Consider the following 19,856-nt stretch of genomic DNA (forward strand, 5'->3'; position numbering starts at 1 on the left):
AGGATGGCGGTGTCCGGCGGCCGTGTTGCGAGCTCCGCTCCAAATGTACAGTATAGTACTAATTTCAACGATTTTCATAGCATTTTCTGTTCAAGTAGCTGAACCAGATACAATAGACTGACCCTTCTGAATATCGGAAAGACGGCATTTACCCACTACGTGCTGCCTTTCCTACACTGGGAACCCCTTTTTGCGCGATGCGTGGGAGACATATCTTTTACATTGCCACTACACCGGAGGCAAGGGAGAAGAGCTAGTGTCCTGGTGAGGCTGTGACGGTGTGCATATCGGCCGCCGCTCCTCAACATACTCCTGGCCAATGGTCAGTTCCTGAACAACAAGCTTTCTGAACTGAGAGCCAGAATCTCCTATCAGCAGGAAACAAAGGAATGCAATGTTTTGTGTTTTGTGGAGACCTGGCTGATGGAGGAGATACCAGATCATGCCATCGAGCCCTCTAGGTTCTCCTTGTTCTAGGAGGGCAGGTTGAAAAACCTCTCTGGGAAGAGTAAAGAAGGAGGGGTATGCTTCATGGTCAACAATGCTTGGTGGAACCCCCACAATATGCATGTACTCAAATCCTTTTGTTCCCCTGATCTGGAGTACTTGGGGCTGCTGTGCAGACCCCACCGGCTGCTTAGGGAGTTCATGGCTGTTATTATCACAGCGGTGTACATTCCACCGCAGGCTGATACTGACCTGGTTCTCAAGGAACTGTACGAGACCATCAACACACTGGAGACTGCACACCCAGAGGCTGCTTTCATCGTCACCAGTGACTTTAATCGAGCATCGCTGACTAAAGTCTCTCTGAAGTTTTATCAGCACATTCAGGTGAGCACTCGTGGAGATAAGATACTTGACCACTGTTACACTTTCTTCCGCAACAATTACAAAGCTTCCCTTCGCCCAGCTTTTGGAAAATCAGATCACTCTTCAGTCCTGCTTTTGCCGAAACAAGGCAGAAGCTGAAACAAGAGGCAGCCACAGTTAAAACTGTCCACTGTTGGTCCGACCAATCGGACTCCATGCTGCAGGACTGCTTCGATGACATCGACTGGAATGTCTTCCATGATGAGGATGTCTCAGAGTTCACTGATGGAATCACATGCTTCATCCGGAAATGCATCGACAATGTTGTCCCCCAGAAGTCGGTCAGGTCTTCCCAAACCAGAAACTCTGGATCACTAGTTCAGTGCAAGCAGCACTTACTGCGCGACATAAAGCTTACATTGCTGACAATCAACTAGGGCTCAAGAAAACCAGCAACGATCTGTGCAAAGCTATCAAGGCTGCGAAACAACAATACAGGGACAAGACTGAGTCAAGATTCACAACAAATAGCACACGTGATTTGTGGCGAGGGTTGCATACCATCACAGACTTCAAAGCCAAACATTGTGGTGCGTAAACAATGGGGTCTCTCTCCCAGATGAGTTCAATTGCCTTTATGCTTGGTTCGATGTTGCTAACTCTGAGCCTCCAAGGAAAGCCACCGCTACAACCTGCAACTTATCATCTCTGAGGCTGAGGTACACAAACATTTCCAATGTGTGGACAGTCCCAAGGCTGCGGGACCAAATAGCATCCCAGGGTGAGTACTCAGGATGTGCGCAGCACAACTGGCAAGCGTGTTTACTGACATTTTTAATCTCTCCCTCTCCCTGTGTAGAGTGCCCTCCTGCTTCAAATTATCCACCATTGTCCCTGTACCAAAAAAGACCAAGGTAACATGCCTGAAAGACTGGTGTCCTGTTGCACTCACCTCAATAATAAGCAAATGCTTTGAGAAGCTGGTGAAGGACTACATCTGCAGCTTGCTACCACCCAAACTGGACCCCCTATAATTCGCCTACCGACATAACCGATCGACAGACGACGCAATTGCCTCTGCTCTATATACTGTCCTTACACATCTGGAGAAGAAGGATGCTTATGTGAGAATGCTGTTCTTGTACTATAGTTCAGCATTCAACACCATAGTTCCATCCAGGCTCGACAAGAAGCACAGAGACCTCGGCCTTGACCCTGCCTTGGGCAGCTGGATCTTGGACTTCCTGTCAGATCACTGGCAGGAGCTAAGAGTGGGTTTCCTCACCTCCATCCCTCTGACTCTCAATACAGGAGCCCCTCAGGGCTGCGTACTGAGTCCCCTCCTTTACTTCCTGTATACCCATGACTATGTCACCACCCACAGCTCTAATCTAATTAAATTTGCCGATGACACTACATTGATTGGCCTTATCCCAAACAATAACGGGTGGCTTACAGGGAAGAAGTTATCTCTCTGACACAGTGGTGCAAAGAAAACAACCTCTCCCTCAATATTGCAAAAACAAAGCAGCTGGTTGTGGATTACAGGAGGAATGGAGACCGGGCTAACCCCTATTGACATCAATGGATCTGGGGTTGAGAGGGTAAACGGCTTTAAGTTCTTTGGCATCCACATCACCAAGGACCTCACGTGGTCTGTACACACCGGCTGTGTGGTGAACAAGGCACAACAGCGCCTCTTTCACCTCAGACATTTGAGGAAGTTTGGTATGGGTCCCCAAATCCTAAGAACTTTCTAAAGGGGCACAATTGAGAGCATCCTGATTGGCTGCATCACTGCCTGGTATGGGAACTGTACCTCCCTTAATTGTAGGACTCTGTAGAGTGGTGCAGACAGCCCAGCGCATCTGTAGTTGTGAACTTCCCATAATTCAGGACATTTACAAGGACAGGAGTGTAAGAAGGGCCCGAAGGATCATTGGGGTCCTGAGTCACCCCAACCAAAACCTATTCCAGCTGCTACCATCCAGGAAACGGTACCGTAACATAAAAGCCAATAGGCTCCAGGACAGCTTCTTCCACCAGGCTATCAGACTGATTAACTCATGCAGATTTGAGTGATGTTACATTGACTGTTCTATTTATTATAAATTAGTATAAATTATTATGATTGCACATTATATATTTAGACAGACATAACTTAAAAGATTTTTACTCCTCATGTATGTGAAGGATGTAAGAAATAAAGTCAATTCAATTCATTCCTAACTGATGGTAACAATGAGAAAAGGGCATGCCCTGGGTGCTGGGGGTCCTTAATAATGGACGCTGCCTTTTCGAGACATCACTCCTTGAAAATGTCCTAGGTACTTTGTAGGCTAGTACCCAAGATGGGGCCAACTAAATTTAGTTTCTTTCTGTAGCTTCTTTCTGTTCTGTGCAGTAGCACCCCTCCCCCCACATACCAGACAGTGATGCAGCCTGTCAGAATGCTCTCCACGGTACATCTCTATAAATTTTTGAGTGTTTTTGGTGACATACCAAATCTCTTCAAACTCCTAATGAAGTATAGTCACTGTCTTGCATTCTTTATATGCATTGATATGTTGGGACCAGGTTAGGTTCTCCGAGATCTTGACACCCAGGAACTTGAAACTGCTCACTCTCTCCACTTCTGATTCCTCAATGAGGATTGGTATGTGATCCTTCATCTTACCCTTCCTGAAGTCCACAATCAGCTCTTTCGTCTTACTGACGTTGAGTGCCAGGTTGTTGCTGCAACACCACTCAACTAGTTTGTGTATTTTGTTCCTGTACACTCTGTCATCTCCATCTGAGATTTTATCAACAATGGTTGTATCATCAGCAAATTTATAGATGGTACTTGAGCTATGCCTTGTCATACAGTCATGGGAATAGAGAGAGTCGAGCAGTAGGCTAAGCGCACACACCCCTGAGGTACACCAATGTTGATCGTCAATGAGGAGGAGATATTATAACCAATCTGCAGAGATTGTGATCTTCCGGTTAGGAAGTTGAGGATCCAATAGCAGATGGAGGTATAGAGGTCCACATTCTGTAACTTATCAATCAGGATTGTGGGAATGATGATGTTAAATGCTGAGCTATAGTCCATGAACAACATCCCGGTTCAGCGTAGGTTGTCCATATTGTCCAGGTGGTCTAAGGCCATGTGAAGAGCCATTGATATTGTGTCCACCCTTGACATATTGTGGTGATAGGCAAATTGCAGTGGGTCCACATTCTTGCTCCAGCAGGAGTTCAGTCTAGTCATAACCAACCTCTCAAAGCATTTCATCACTATAGATGTCTCAATGGGCCAAATGGCCTAATTCTACTCTCATGTCTTATGGTCTTATAGACTTATAATCTAATTAGCCATTTTATTTTTGGAGAAGATCCAGCCACAATGACAAGAGGGACAAAGTTTCTCCCCTCAGCTTCAGGGACAATCCTTTCCTCAGCTGTACTCTGGTGACCGTAAAGCTGAGTTCTCTAAATGCTGATTGATTTCCTAATGGTCTGCACAGTAATGATAAGCTCTGCGTGGCAGATCTGGGGCCTCACTTCGGTGTACAAATTTATACTTCTCACAAATTTGCAAGCTTTTTCCAATGGGAGAATGAATGAATGAATGAATGAATAAATAAATAAATAAGCACGCAAACATTTTTACAACAAGAGGGTGAACACCAAATCTCTAGACAAATATTTCCTACTATTTAATAAACATTAGAACACCAAATTTTGGTAACATATAAATAAAGCTAGAAATAATACTGTTCTGTTTTACTTAAACTATTGTATCAGACATGAAAATCTGAATGGAATTAAAAGATGATATCTGTTAGGTATGTGACGAAAAACCAAGTTATCAGAAGATTGATGCTAATGAGAGAGAGATAAGTGAGACAATGGAGAAACATTCAAAATGCTAATAAGAGAGAAGAGAGAGATTAACGAGAAAGAAACACATTTCAGAATATTGACAGACCGGTTGCTTTGAACCTGAACTGTTTGAAGTTTGATGGACAGGTCGATACCCAGCAGGGGGATAAAAAGAACAGATTCGCTAAGGCACGACACACCACGAGATCACGAGATAACGAGACCCTGGAAGAGCGGTGTGCCCCCACAAGTTGGTGTGAGTTTGGAGGTCTGGTCGCGGGAACTGACCATAGACGCACAGGGTGAAAAGGGTACGATCGGTGGGAACCTGGTGTGTGTGTCCGCCCTTGCCTGGGTGCCAGGTTCACCGCGGAAGTACGGTCGTATCCGGAACGGAGGGGTCATAGTCGGTGACCACAGAAGACATAAAAAGGGTTCGCCCGAAAGCTAACTGTGAAGAACATCAAAGGTCTGTTTGAATCAAAATTTGCATTCTCTCTCTCTCTCCAACGGCACAACAGCAATTACTGCGTACTGTACTAAGCTGAACTGAACTCTGCGTCACTTGAGACTGATCATTTTACCCCTAGACTGCGATAGAGCTTGGTTGATTCCTGTTACCCTAGTTCTGTGTACACGTGTATATTATCATTGCTAACCTGTTGCATTTACATCCTTACAATTAGAGTACTATGTTACTTATTTCTTTAATAAAACTTTATCAGTTTCTGTTAAACCAGACTCCAACTAAGTGGTCCATTTCTGCTGGTTTGGCAAACCAGTTACGGGGTACGTAACAGGTAACTGTGGAAAACATGGAGTCAAAGAACACTACAGCACAGAAACAGGCCATTTGGTCCACCTAGTCCATTCCAAAATAGTTCAAACTACCTGCACCTGCACCATAGCCCACCATACCCTTCCCACCCATGTACCTATCCAAATTTCTCTTAAATGTTGGAATTAAACCCACATCCACCACTTCTGCTCGCAGCCCATTCCACACTCTCACCACTCTCTGAGTGAATAATCCAGCACTTCCTGCAGACGTTTGGAACAAGGTTCCCCTTAAACACTTAACCTTTCACACTTAACCCATGATTTCTAGTTCTAGTCTCAGTCAATCTCAGCGGAAAACACCTGCATGCATTTGTCCTATCTATACCTCTCAATTTTATATACCCTATTGAACCCTCCTTACTTCTTTACACTCCAGGGAATAGTCAACCTTCCCCTATAACTCAGGTCCTCAGTGTTCTCAGTTCAAAGCACATTTATTAACAAAGTATGTATGCTATATAAAACCTTGAGATTCCTCAAGTCCTGGCAACATCCTTGTAAATTTTCTCTGTACTCTTTCAATCTTATTTACTTCTTTCCTGTAGGTAAGTGAGTAAAACTGCACACAATACTCCAAATTAGGCCATGACAAAGCAAAGGGAGGACAATCAAGAAAACAGCTTTACACATTGTAAAAAGCATATGCTTCACAAAATACAGTACAATACACTGTTAACACACTGTTGGACCCTGATGTTTTTAATCCAAGATTCTTTCAGAAGTCAGGAAAGAGGCACAAAACTTGTTTCAAGATCATATTATTTAGCAATAATGGAACAAATAAAGTTGGAAATCGATAGTGATAGAGGTCTAGTAAGAGAGGGAATTGCAAAAAAAAATTTGCTGCCAGGTAGTCAGCTTTTTATACCCATAGATAAGAAACATTCCATTCAGATTTTCACTTAAGAGTCAGCCAATCAGATACGCCCTATTCAAGTAATGCAGCAACAGAGAAGTTTCCACAGCTTTCCGAATTACACTATTCTAACTACTGTATATATATTGCAACCGTTAGGAAACATACTAAACCGTTATTGTATACAAGTAGTCATATAAAATACAAGCAATTAATTTTTAAACTACAAAGAAAGTAATAATTAAACAGGCTTATTCAGCAACACATACCTTATTGTTTGGTCTGAAAATTATAGATGCATTTTCATCATAATCAAGGCTGAGGGAAGAATAGCAAACAGATTGAATTAAGTTAAACCAATCCACTGCTTCATGAAATTATGTATCTAAAATGGACAACACCACAATCTTCATAGAATGTTTTATAAAATACACCTTCAGATCATTTTTTAAATTCTGCCAACTTTAAAAATTCATACATCATCTCAATAAAGTTTAAACTTACTTTACATGAAAAAGACGAAACCTTTATCCAAACCCAGAGAATGATACATTCCTGCCACAGGAGAAGACAATACTAAAATATGCCCTTGAATGGAAGGTCCTACAAAACATGGTGGATACAGCCCAATCCATCACAGGTAAAGCCCCTCCTTACCATTGAGCACGTTTACATGAAGTGCTATCACAGAAAAGCAACATCCATCATCAAGGACCCTAACCATCCAGGTGATGCTCTTTTCTCACTGCTGCCATCAGGAAGGAGGTACAGGGGCCTCAGGACCCATATCACCAGGTTCAGGAACAGTTATTATCCCTCAGCCATCAGGTTTTTGAACTAAAGGGGATAACTTCACTCACCCCATTACTGAACTGTCAATGACTCTTCATGTTCTCGATATTTATTGCTTATCTATTTAGTATTATTATTATTTTACTTCTTTTTGTATTTGTACAGTTTGTCATCTTTTGCATATTGGTTGTCTGCTTTGTTATGTGCAGTCCTCCATTGATTCTATTGTGTTTCTTTGGATTTACTGTGAATGCCCGCAAGGAAATGAATCTCAGGGTTGTATATGGTGAAAGATATGTACTTCGACAATAAATTTACTTCTGAACTTTTGATCAAGAAGGGACAGATTTACTTGCCAGTCGAAGCAAGTAGCTGAAGAAGTGAGCGGAAGAATTTCGGGTTGAAAAAGTCGTTTTTTTTTTAAAGAACTGCTCGGGGCGAAGGGTCTGCACTGCGCAGGCGCGTGACATAGCGCGCCAAGGTTTAAAAAGCAGACCACCATATACAGCGGCCATCGTCGGAGTGGACTGAGTCAGAGTGGGACGGCTTTGGCTCAAACAGGCTTCGGTGAGAACAGGCACAGGCAAGGGTAGGTTCCGGTAAGTTTTTTGTTCAGATTGTCTAGCATAGAGAGAATGCCAGGCAGGATGTTGGAATGCTCCTCTTGCAGGATGTGGGAAGTCAGGGAGCCCTCCGGTGTCCCTGACAACGACACCTGCAGGAAGTGCATCCAGCTGCAGCTCCTGACAAACTGCGTTAGGGAACTGGAGCAGGAGCTGGATCACCTGCGGATCATTCGGGAGAATGAGGAGATTATAGATCGTAGCTACAGGGAGGTAGTTACACCAAAGGAGCAGAGGACAGGAAATTAGGTCACTGTCAGGCGAGGGAAGAGGAAAGGGCAGGCAGAGCAGGGTTCCCCTGTGGCCATTCCCCTCAGCAACAAGTATACCACATTGGATACTGTTGGGGGGGATGACTTACCTGGGACTAGCTGCAGTAGCCGGATCTCTGGCACTGAGTCTAGCTCTGCAGTGCAGAAGGGAGGGGGGAAAAAGAGGAGAGCAGTAGTGATAGGGGACTCGATAGTTAGAGGTGCAGATAGGAGGTTCTGTGGTCGTGACAGAGAATCCAGGATGGTTTGTTGCCTCCCAGGTGCCAGGGTCAAGGATGTCTCTGATCGATTGCATGACATTCTGAAGTGGGAGGGTGACCAGCCAGATGTCGTGGTGCACATAGGCACCAATGACATAGCAAGGAAGAGTGAAGAGGTCCTGGACAGTGAGTATAGAGAGCTTGGTAGGAAGTTGAAAAGCAGGACCTCGAGGGTGGTAATCTCAGGATTGCTAACTGTGCTAGGTGCCAGTGAGGGTAGGAATAGGATGCTCTGGAGGAGGAACAAGTGGCTGAGGAACTGGTGTAGGGGGCAGGGTTTCAGATTTCAGGATCATTGGGACCTCTTCTGGGGCAGGTGGGACCTGTACAAGAGAGACGGGTTACACTTGAACCACAGGGGGACCAATATCCTTTAGGGAGGTTTGTTAGTGCTATTGGGGAGGCTTTAAACTAGATTTGCAGGGGGATGGGAACCAGAGTGCCAGAGCTGACAGCGTGGCTGGGGTGAAAATAAATGATATTGAAAGTTTAAGCAAATCCGCTGATAGAAAGGTTGTGAGTGGTGGTAAAAATCTTCTGAGGTGTATATATTTCAATGCTAGGAGTATTGCGGGGAAGGCGGATGAGTTGAGGGCGTGGATTGACACGTGGAATTATGGTGTTGTAGCAATTAGTGAAACTTGGCTACAGGAGGGGCAGGACTGGCAGCTTAATATTCCAGGGTTCCAATGTTTCAGATGTGATCGAGGCAGAGGAATGAAAGGTGGGGGAGTAGCATTGCTTGTTAGGGAAAATATTACAGCAGTGCTCAGGCAGGACAGATTAGAGGGCTTGTCTACTGAGTCCTTACGGGTGGAGCTGAGAAACAGGAAAGGTATGGCCACATTAGTGGCATTGTATTACAGACCACCCAAAAGTCAACGAGACTTGGAAGAGCAAATCTGCAGAGAGATAGGAGACAACTGCAGGAAACATAAAGTTGTGGCGGTAGGGGATTTTAATTTTCCATACATTGATTGGGACTCCCATACTGTTAGGGGTCTAGATAGTTTAGAGTTTGTAAAATGTGTTCAGGAAAGTTTTCTAAATCAGTATATAGAGGGACCAACTAGAGGGGATGCAATATTGGATCTCCTGTTAGGAAACGAATTAGGGCAAGTGACGGAAGTCTGTGTAGGGGAGCACTTTGGTTCCAGTGATCATAACGCCATTAGTTTCAATTTGATCATGGACAAGGATAGATCTGGTCCTAGGGTTGAGGTTCTCAACTGGAAGAAGGCCAAATTTGAAGAAATAAGAAAGGATCTAAAAAGCGTGGATTGGGACAGGTTGTTCTCTGGCAAAGATGTGATTGGTAGGTGGGAAGCCTTCAAAGGGGAAATTTTGAGAGTTCAGAGTTTGTATGTTCCTGTCAGGATTAAAGGCAAATTGAATAGGAATAAGGAACCTTGGTTCTCAAGGGATATTGCAACTCTGATAAAGAAGAAGAGGGAGTTGTATGAAATGTATAGGAAACAGGGGGTAAATCAGGTGCTTGAGGAGTATAAGAAGTGCAAGAAAATACTTAAGAAAGAAATCAGGAGGGCAAAAAGAAGACATGAGGTTGCCTTGGCAGTCAAAGTGAAGGATAATCCAAAGAGCTTTTACAAGTATATTAAGAGCAAAAGGATTGTAAGGGATAAAATTGGTCCTCTTGAAGATCAGAGTGGTCGGCTTTGTGCGGAACCAAAGGAAATGGGGGAGATCTTAAATAGGTTTTTTGCGTCTGTATTTACTAAGGAAGCTGGCATGAAATCTATGGAATTGAGGGAATCAAGTAGTGAGACCATGACAACTGTACAGATTGAAAAGGAAGAGGTGCTTGCTGTCTTGAGGAAAATTAAAGTGGATAAATCCCCGGGACCTGACAGGGTGTTCCCTCGGATCTTGAAGGAGACTAGTGTTGAAATTGCAGGGGCCCTGGCAGAAATATTTAAAATGTCGCTGTCTACGGGTGAAGTGCCGGAGGATTGGAGAGTGACTCATGTTGTTCCGTTGTTTAAAAAAGGATCGAAAAGTAATCCGGGAAATTATAGGCCAGTGAGTTTAACGTCAGTAGTAGTTAAGTTATTGGAGGGAGTACTAAGAGACAGAATCTACAAGCATTTGGACAGACTGGGACTTATTAGGGAGAGTCAACATGGCTTTGTGCGTGGTAGTCATGTTTGACCAATCTGTTGGAGTTTTTCGAGGAGGTTACCAGGAAAGTGGATGAAGGGAAGGCAGTGGATATTGTCTACATGGACTTCAGTAAGGCTTTTGACAAGGTCCCGCATGGGAGGTTAGTTAGGAAAATTCAGTCGCTAGGTATACATGGAGAGGTGGTAAATTGGATTGGACATTGGCTCGATGGAAGAAGCCAGAGAGTGGTGGTAGAAAATTGCTTCTCTGAGTGGAGGCCTGTGACTAGTGGTGTGCCACAGGGATCAGTGCTGGGTCCATCATTATTTATCATCTATATCAATGATCTGGATGATAATGTGGTAAATTGGATCAGCAAGTTTGCTGATGATACAAAGATTGGAGGTGTAGTAGACAGTGAGGAAGGTTTTCAGAGCCTGCAGAGGGACTTGGCCCAGCTGGAAAAATGGGCTGAAAAATGGCAGATGGAGTTTAATACTGACAAGTGTGAGGTATTGCACGTTGGAAGAACAAACCAACGTAGAACATACAGGGTTAATGGTAAGGCACTGAGGAGTGCAGTGGAACAGAGGGATCTGGGAATACAGATACAAAATTCCCTAAAAGTGTCGTCACAGGTAGATAGGGTCGTAAAGAGAGCTTTTGGTACATTGGCCTTTATTAATCGTAGTATTGAGTATAAGAGCTGGAATGTTATGATGAGGTTGTATAAGGCATTGGTGAGGCCGAATCTGGAGTACTGTGTTCAGTTTTGGTCACCAAATTACAGGAAGGATATAAATAAGGTTGAAAGAGTGCAGAGAAGGTTTACAAGGATGTTGCCAGGACTTGAGAAACTCAGTTACAGAGAAAGGTTGAATAGGTTAGGACTTTATTCCCTGGAGCGTAGAAGAATGAGGGGAGATTTGATAGAGGTATATAAAATTATGATGGGTATAGATAGAGTGAATGCAAGCAGGCTTTTTCCACCGAGGCAAGGGGAGAAAAAAACCAGAGGACATGGGTTAAGGGTGAGGGGGGAAAAGTTTAAAGGGAATATTAGGGAGGGCTTCTTCACACAGAGAGTGGTGGGAGTATGGAATGAGCTGCCAGACAAGGTGGTAAATGCGGGTTCTTTTTTAACATTTAAGAATAAATTAGACAGATACATGGATGGGAGGTGTATGGAGGGACATGGTCCATGTGCAGGTCGGTGAGACTAGGCAGAAAACGGTTCGGCACAGCCAAGAAGGGCCAAAGGGCCTGTTTCTGTGCTGTAGTTTCTATGGTTCATTGGAAATTACTGCCACGCATTTTGTGCAAGTGAGCCCACAATTCAACAGATACTGATAAATGGCCATTGGGGTATGGTGATAGCTTTAATGGAATACTTGAAGAGATGTACCAATATTAGCAGAATAATTTTTTATCCATCTCTGACTCTGTCACAATGTGCACTGTTAATTATTCCATCACCACAAAATAAAAATGAAAATTAGACAATTTAAAAACTGAAAATGCTGGAAACACTGCTGGATAAACAGCATCTGTGGAAAGAGAAACAGAGGTGATGTCTCGAGTCATAACAGGTAAAGGTTATTAAATTCATGATTCAAGATTGTTTAATGTCATTTTCAGTGCACAAATATAAAGAACAAAATAATTGTTACTCCAAATGTGAAGCAACACAAAAAATCAAGATTTTAAAAAAACACAATAATAATAATAATAAAAAACAATAAATATAAATGCATAACATAGATCATAGATTTTATGTCCATAAAGTGATGCTTAGTACAGGAGTGTCTGTACATAAGGTGACTCTGACAGGAAATGATAACGTAGTGGTGATTGGGGGTTTGGAGGAGAGGGTTAGTGGGCGGAGGTGTTGATCAGCCTTACTGCTTGGGGAAAGTAACCATTTTTGAGTCTGATGATCCTGGCGTGGATGCTACGTAGCCTCCTCCATAATAGTGGGTAGGTGGGTACTGGTGATGCGTTGGGCAGTTTGGACTACCCGGTGTAGAGCCTGGCTGTCTGCTGCAGTGCAGCTCTGTACCACGCAGTGATGCAGCAAGTTAGGACCCGAAAATGTTGAAACATAAAGTCAGTTTCTCTTTCCAAAGATGCTGCAGTGTTCCCAATATTTTTTGTTTTCCTTTCTGATATTATAGAAAATTACAGCATAGTACAGGCCCAATGACCCATGATGTTATGCCGACCTTTTAACTAACTCCAAGATCAAACTAACCGTTCCCTCCAGCGCCTGCAGTTTGCTTTTAATATTGAATTATAGATTCATTGTTTTAAAATAAGCTGCACACTTTCAACATATTTTGACCTCCTATTAAATATACTGAGTTTGGGAATTATAAAAAAAAAACGTTTTTATAAAGTGGGCATTCATCAGACACAATTGGAAACAAACTACAGAAACTGTCAAAAACAGTTCAGTAACTAAGTATCAGGTGGAGAATTACTGACTCTCTCCATCTTTCTGTTCTAGTTACAGATTTTCAGTAATTGAAGTTTTATAACTCAATTGATGAGTTACGATGGTGTGCTACATTTTTCTTGCAATCTGTTGGATACTGATAATGTAAATGTTTATTAAAAATTTTCAGGTCTCACAGCCTATTTCTGAGGAAGATTGAAGATGTAGTTGTAATTTCACTCTATGGCTGAGCATAAATTTTCTCAAATACATAAATAATTAACAGCAATTTTTTCTTATTATCCTGATTAAAATGCAAAATAATTTTTCATCATTGCGTGGGTGCAAGTTTTATTCTTTGCACAGAACAATGCTTCAGAAGCCTATTAGAACACACATTAACTCAGTGGCCACTTTATGAGGTACACCTGTACACCAGCTCATTTACACAACTACCTAATAAGCCAATCATGTAGCAGCAACTCAATCATAAAACATGTAGAAATAGTCAAGAAGTTCAGTTGTTGTTCAGACCAAACATAAGAATGGGGAAGAAATGTGATCTAAGTGACTTTGACCGTGGAATGATTGTTGGTGCCAGATGGGGTGGTTTGAGTATCTCAGGAACTGCTGACCTCCTGAGAGTTTCACAAACAACATCCTCTAGAGTTTATAGAAAATGGTGCATAAAAACAAAAAATTCCAGAGAACAGAGATGGAATTACATCTCTAGAAAGAGGTGACATAGGGTCAGAGAATGTTGAAGCTTTGTGGGTGGAGTTAAGAAACTGCAAGGGTAAAAAAAACATTATGGGAATCATATATAAGGCCTCCAAATAGTAGCCACGATGTGGGATTGAGATTGCAAAGGAAGCTGAAAAAGGTATGCAATAAGTGTAATGTCACAAATGTAATGAGAGACTTCAATATGCAAGGGGATTGCGAAAATCAGGTTGGTGTCGGATCGCAAGAGAGAGAATTTGTTGAATGCCTACGAGATGGCCTTTTAAAGCAGCTTGTGCTTGAGCCTACTCGGGGAAAAGCTATCTTTAATTGGGTGTTGTGTAATAACGCAGATCTTATTAGGGAGCTTAATGTAAAGGAACCCATAGGAGACATTGACCAAAAAATGTTTGAATTCATACTGCAACTTGAGAAGGAGAAGCACAAGTCAGGTGTATTAGTATTGCAATGGAATAAAGGGAATTACAGAGGCCTGAGAGAGGAGCTTGCCCTGATAGATTACAGGAGGATATTGCTGGGAATAACGGCAGAGCAGAGGTAGCTGAAGTTTCTGAGGATAATTCACAAAGCACAGGATAGGTATGTCCCACAAAAGGAGATCTCAAATGGCAGTCGTAGACCACTGTGGCTGACAACACTTCCATTAAGGGCTACATAAAAGCCAAGGAAAGGGCATTAAGGTAGCAAAAGTGAGTGGAAAGTTGGATGATTAGCCAACAAATGGCAACTAAAAAAGCTATAAGAAGGGGAAAAATTAAATATGTTGGCAAATAAGCCAATAATATAAAATAGGATGCTAAATTTTTTTTCAGTTATATAAAGAGTAAAAGGGAGGCAAGAGTTGATATTCGATCACTGGAAAATGATGCTGGTGAGGTAGTAATGGGGGACAAAGAAGTGGCAGATGAGCTTAATGGGTACTTTGCATCTGTCTTCACTGTGGAATACTCTAGCAATGTGCCAGAGATACGTGAGTGTCAGAGAGCAGGATTGAATGCCATTGCTACTACAAAGGAAAGAGTGCCAGGAAAACTCAAAGGTCTTAACATGGATAAGTCACCTGGACCAGATGGACTACATCCCTGGTTGCTGAGGAAATAACGGATGCATTTGTCATGGTCTGTGAAGAATTACTTGATTCCGGCATGGTCCCAGAGGACTACAAGATTTCAAATGTCACTCCGCTCTTTAAGAAGGTAGGAAGGCAAAAGAAAGGAAATTATCGGCCAGTTAGCCTAACCTCAGAGGTTGGGAAAGTGTTGGAGTCAGTTATTAAGGATCAGGTTTCGGGGTACTTGGAGACTAGTGATAAAATAAGACAAAGTCAGCATAGTTTCTGCAAAGGGAAATCTTGCTTGATTAATCTGTTAGAGTTCCTCAAGGAAGTAACAAGCAGGGTGGACAAACAAGGGGCAGTGGATATCATTTACTTGGATTTTAGGAAGACATTTGATAAGGTGCCACACATGAGGCTGCTTAACAAGATAAAATCCTATGGCATTACAGGGAAGATACTGGCATGGATAGAGGAACGGCTGACAGGCAGTTGCCACGAGTAGGGGCCTTTTCTGGTTGGCTGCCAGTAACTAGTGGTGTTCCTCAGGGGTGAGGATTGGAACTGCAACTTGTCGCATTGTCTATCAATGATTTGGATAATGGAATTGATGGCTTTGTGGCAAAGTTTGCAGATGAAATGGAGACAGGTGGAGGGGTAGGTAGTGCTGAGGAAGCAATGAGATTGCAGCAGGATTAGACAAATTGGAAGAATGGGCAAAAAAGTGGCAGATGGAATATAGTGTTGGGAAATATATGATAATGCATTTTGGTAAAAGGAACAATAGTATGCGCTATTACTTAAACGGGGAGAAGGTAGAAACATACAAAATTTTGAAAGGGATAGATAAGATAGAAATAGGAAAGCTGTTTCCATTGGTAGGTGAGACTAGAACTAGGGGACATTGCCTCAAGATTCAGGGGAGAAGATTTAGGACGGAGATGACGAGAAACTGTTTTTCCCAGAGAGTGGCGAATCTGTGGAATTCTCTGCCCAGGGAAGCAGTTGAGGCTTCTTCACTAAATATATTTAAGATACAGTTAGGTAGATTTTTACATAGTAGGGGAATTAAGGGTTATGGGGAAAAGGCAGGTAGCTGGAGCTGAGTTTACAGACAGATCAGCCATGACCTTATTGAATGGCGGGGCAGGCTCGATGGGCCAGATGGCCTACTCCTGCTCCTATTTCTTATGTCCTTATGTAAACATCAGAGATGCAGGGGGACTTAGGAGTCCTCGTGCAAGACTCCCAGAAGGTTAATTTACAGGTTGAGTCTGTGGTAAAGAAGGTAAATGCAATGTTGACATTTATTTCAAGGGGAATAGAATATAAAAGCAAAGAGATAATATAGATAGTTTTGACAAGAACAGGCCATTTGGCACAACAAAGCTTGCCAAATTCCTATTCACATACACGAGGAAATCTGCAGATGCTGGAAATTCAAGCAACACACACAAAATGCTGGTGGAACGCAGCAGGCCAGGCAGCATCTATAGGAAGAAGTACAGTGTCCCACTTTCAAATCTCTTACTATCTCTTCTTTCAGTTACTCCTGACGAAGGGTCTCGGCCCGAAACGCTGACTGTACTTCTTCCTATAGATGCTGCCTGGCCTGCTGCGTTCCACCAGCATTTTGTGTGTGTTGTTCCTATTCACATAGTGTGTTGAAATAACTATCGAGTTTAGATTTGAAAGTCTCTACGGTACTACTCTCAACTATATAACTAGGTAGTTTATTCCATGTGTCCACAACTGACTGTATAAAGAAATGCTTCCTGATGTTAGTCTGAAATTTCCCTTCAACCAGTCTCTACCTTTAACCCCATGTCCTTGCTGATGGATTAATTTTGAAGTACCAGCTAGCATCCACCTTACCCTAAATGATTTTGAACATTTCTGTCATGTCTCCTTCTATTCTACGCCTACTTAGGCTAAAAAACATTTAATTCTTTCAATCTTTCTTCATAGTTCATACCCTGCAGACCTGAACTGAGTCTCGTTGTCCATCTCTGAATTCTCTCCAGCGCTTCACATCCCTCACAAAATACAGAGAGAGCAAAATTGTACACAGGTACTCAAGGTGTGGCGTCACAAGGGCATTATACAGCTTGAACTCCACTGAGCGCATTATATAACCCAACATTCTATGAGCCTTCCTAATCGCTTCTGTCCATTGTCTAGATGTGGATAGTGATGAGTCTATCAGGCTGCCCAAATCCTTCTCATACAGTGCACTTTCTAACTTGACCATCTCCCCCCATTGTATATTTATATCTAATATTTCTACTTCCTATATGTAATATTTTACACTTACCTACATTAAATTTCATCTGCCATTTATCTGCTCACATCTGGATTTTGTTTAGATCTAACTGTATTGATTCTGCTGCCTGAATGTTATCAGCCTGTTCTCCGAATTTTGTGTCATCTGCAAATTTCACTAGTTTATTTGTTATATACTTATCCAAATTATTAATACAAATTAAAAACAGCAGCAGCCCCAAAACTGATCCCTGCGGAACCCCACTTTTAACATCTAAGTGTGAAGATGATCTTCTCACCATAAGGGGACTGTCTTGTCTCCCTTTCTCTTCACCATTTACACCTCGGACTTCAACTACTGCACAGAGTCTTGTCATCTTCAGAAGTTTTTGGATGACTCTGCCATAGTTGGATGCATCAGCAAGGGAGATGAGGCTGAGTACAGGCTGAGATGAGGCTACGGTAGGAAACTTTGTCACATGGTGTGAGCAGAATTATCTGCAGCTTAATGTGAAAAAGACTAAGGAGCTGGTGGCTAAGGTACCGGTGACCCCTGTTTCCATCCAGGGGGTCAGTGTGGACATGGTGAAGGATTACAAATACCTGGGGATACGAATTGACAATAAACTGGACTGGTCAAAGAACACTGAGGCTGTCTACAAGAAGGGTCAGAGCCGTCTCTATTTCCTGAGGAGAGTGAGGTCCTTTAACATCTGCCGGACGATGCTGAGGATGTTCTACGAGTTTGTGGTGGCCAGTGCTATCATGTTTGCTGTTGTGTGCTGGGGCAGGAGGCTGAGGGCAGCAGACACCAACAGAATCAACAAACTCATTCGTAAGGCCAGTGATGTTGTGGGGATGGAACTGGACTCTCTGACAGTGGTGTCTGAAAAGAGGATACTGTCTAAGTTGCATGCCATCTTGGTCAATGTCTCCCATCCACTACATAATGTACTGGGTGGGCACAGGAGTACATTCAGCCAGAGACTCATTCCACCGAGATGCAGCACAGAGCGTCATAGGAAGTCATTCCTGCCTGTGGCCATCAAACTTTACAACTTCTCCCTTGGAGGGTCAGACACCCTGAGCCAATAGGCTGGTCCTGGACTTATTTCATAATTTACTGGCATAATTTACATATTACTATTTAACTATTTATGGTTCTATTACTATTTATTATTTATGGAGCAACTGTAATGAAAACCAATTTCCCCCAGGATTAATAAAGTATGACTATGACTATAACTTGCTGTTTTCTGCTTTTAAGCCAATTCTGCACCCTTTTGCACATCTTACCCTGAATCCCTACCTCCTGTAATTTGTTTATCAACCTCTTGTGGGGTATATTGCCAAAAGCCTTCTGAAAGTCTAAGGAAATGATATCAACCACTATTATTTATCATTATCATAAATTTTAGTTGCCTCTTCATAGAACTCCAGCATATTAGTAAAACATGATTTCTCCTTTCTGAATCCATGTTGGCTTTCTGCTAACATGCCTGTTCTTATCATCTGCTTTTCCATCTCATTCTTTATTAATGTTTCCATTATCTTCCCTGCAATACATGTTAAGTTGACTGGTCTATAGTTACCAGGATCAGTGCGGTCCCCCTTCTTATATACTGGGACAACATTAGCCCATTTCTAGCCCTTAGGGATTTCACCAGTCTTCACTGACTTTTGAAAAATACGTGTTAGGGGTTTGTTTGTATAATCACAGACCTCTAAGCATCCGTGGATACATGTTGTCTGGCCCTGGAGATTTATTAACTTTCAGCCTTTCCAGCTGAAGCAGGACCTCACTTTCTAAGATCTCCAAGTCATTTAAAACACATGCAACACATTCTAAAGCTTAGAGAAATTATCAGCAGAAAATGACTTACATAATTAGTATTTAATTCAGTTCTAGCAGAAAACTTAAATTAAAGAAAGAGAACTCAGCAAATCGAGCCATGTAAGGGAATAAACAGTCAACTTTTGAGACGAAGACGCTTCATCAAGACTGGAAAGGAAGGGAGCAGAAGCCAGAATAAGGTGGATTAGTATAAGGAGTTTGAATTACACTTACCTTCCTAATCGGTCGAAAACGGGTGCACTTGGTTTGCTGACGTTGTTGAAAAATAGATCCAATTGAAAAGCATGTGGGGAAGTCTCCCTGAAGAAAATTAAATATTACATTTCAAACGAAAGACTACATTCTGACCTGCAGAATTTACATCAAAAAATAAGTATAAAATCCTAATTATTTGTCTGTCTGTCCGTAGTTTAAATAATTCACAAGTACTTTTTCTCTCTTGATAAATAGATAATTATTTAATCATCCATTTTAGATGCAAATATACATGAATATGTTCCTTAAGGTTGTCATAGCTGAGTGGGGTAGTGGAGATAAGCTACCATGATGTGCTTCTCAAATAGCTTTTGCCAATTAAGTCCAGCTCCTGGCCTTCACCTGTGGCTTAGCTACTAAGACTGGCAGAATTGTATTCTGACAGGAAAAGTGGCAATGGCAGGTTACTGACTACTTAAAACGCAGTCACCATGAGCAGATGGGCCTCATCAGCCGTAGTCGCCACCTCATCTAACAGAAAGAAAATTCCGATCGCAAACCTCTGCTGTCTTGCGGCTATACCCACTCATGGGGAAGTCTCTGGGAGTAAACCCTGAGGAAAAATCCAGAGCTGGAGTCCCTAAGGCAGTCCTACATTGGGTTCAGCACTGACTGGCAACTCCTGTAATACTGCTGGTGCCAAACTGTATCAGTCTCTACCGCTCCTTTGGATTTATCTGCTGCATGAAGAGGAGGAGCCTGATACCTGGGTAACAACTTGCTCTCCATATCGTACTGCCCTGGCTTCCGTATGACAGCTAAGATACAACATCCATGGTCAACCCTGAGTAATGGATGGTCTCCT

General features: G+C 42.5%; 1 protein-coding gene across 2 annotated transcripts in view; it reads right to left on the minus strand.

Moving 5' to 3' along the window:
• Positions 1 to 19,856, minus strand: part of virma (vir like m6A methyltransferase associated) — a 136,739-nt gene that overhangs the window by 104,971 nt on the left and 11,912 nt on the right. For both annotated transcript variants that reach the window (XM_063067165.1, XM_063067157.1), the window contains exons 3-4: positions 19,010 to 19,096; positions 6,649 to 6,697 (exon numbers count right to left, since the gene is read on the minus strand). In XM_063067165.1, the coding sequence (XP_062923235.1) occupies positions 6,649 to 6,697; positions 19,010 to 19,096 (136 nt within the window). The remainder of the gene's footprint in view (positions 1 to 6,648; positions 6,698 to 19,009; positions 19,097 to 19,856) is intronic.

This window comes from Mobula hypostoma, chromosome 1 (genome assembly GCF_963921235.1).
Source record: "Mobula hypostoma chromosome 1, sMobHyp1.1, whole genome shotgun sequence".
In the NCBI taxonomy this organism is placed as follows: Eukaryota; Metazoa; Chordata; class Chondrichthyes; order Myliobatiformes; family Myliobatidae; genus Mobula; species Mobula hypostoma.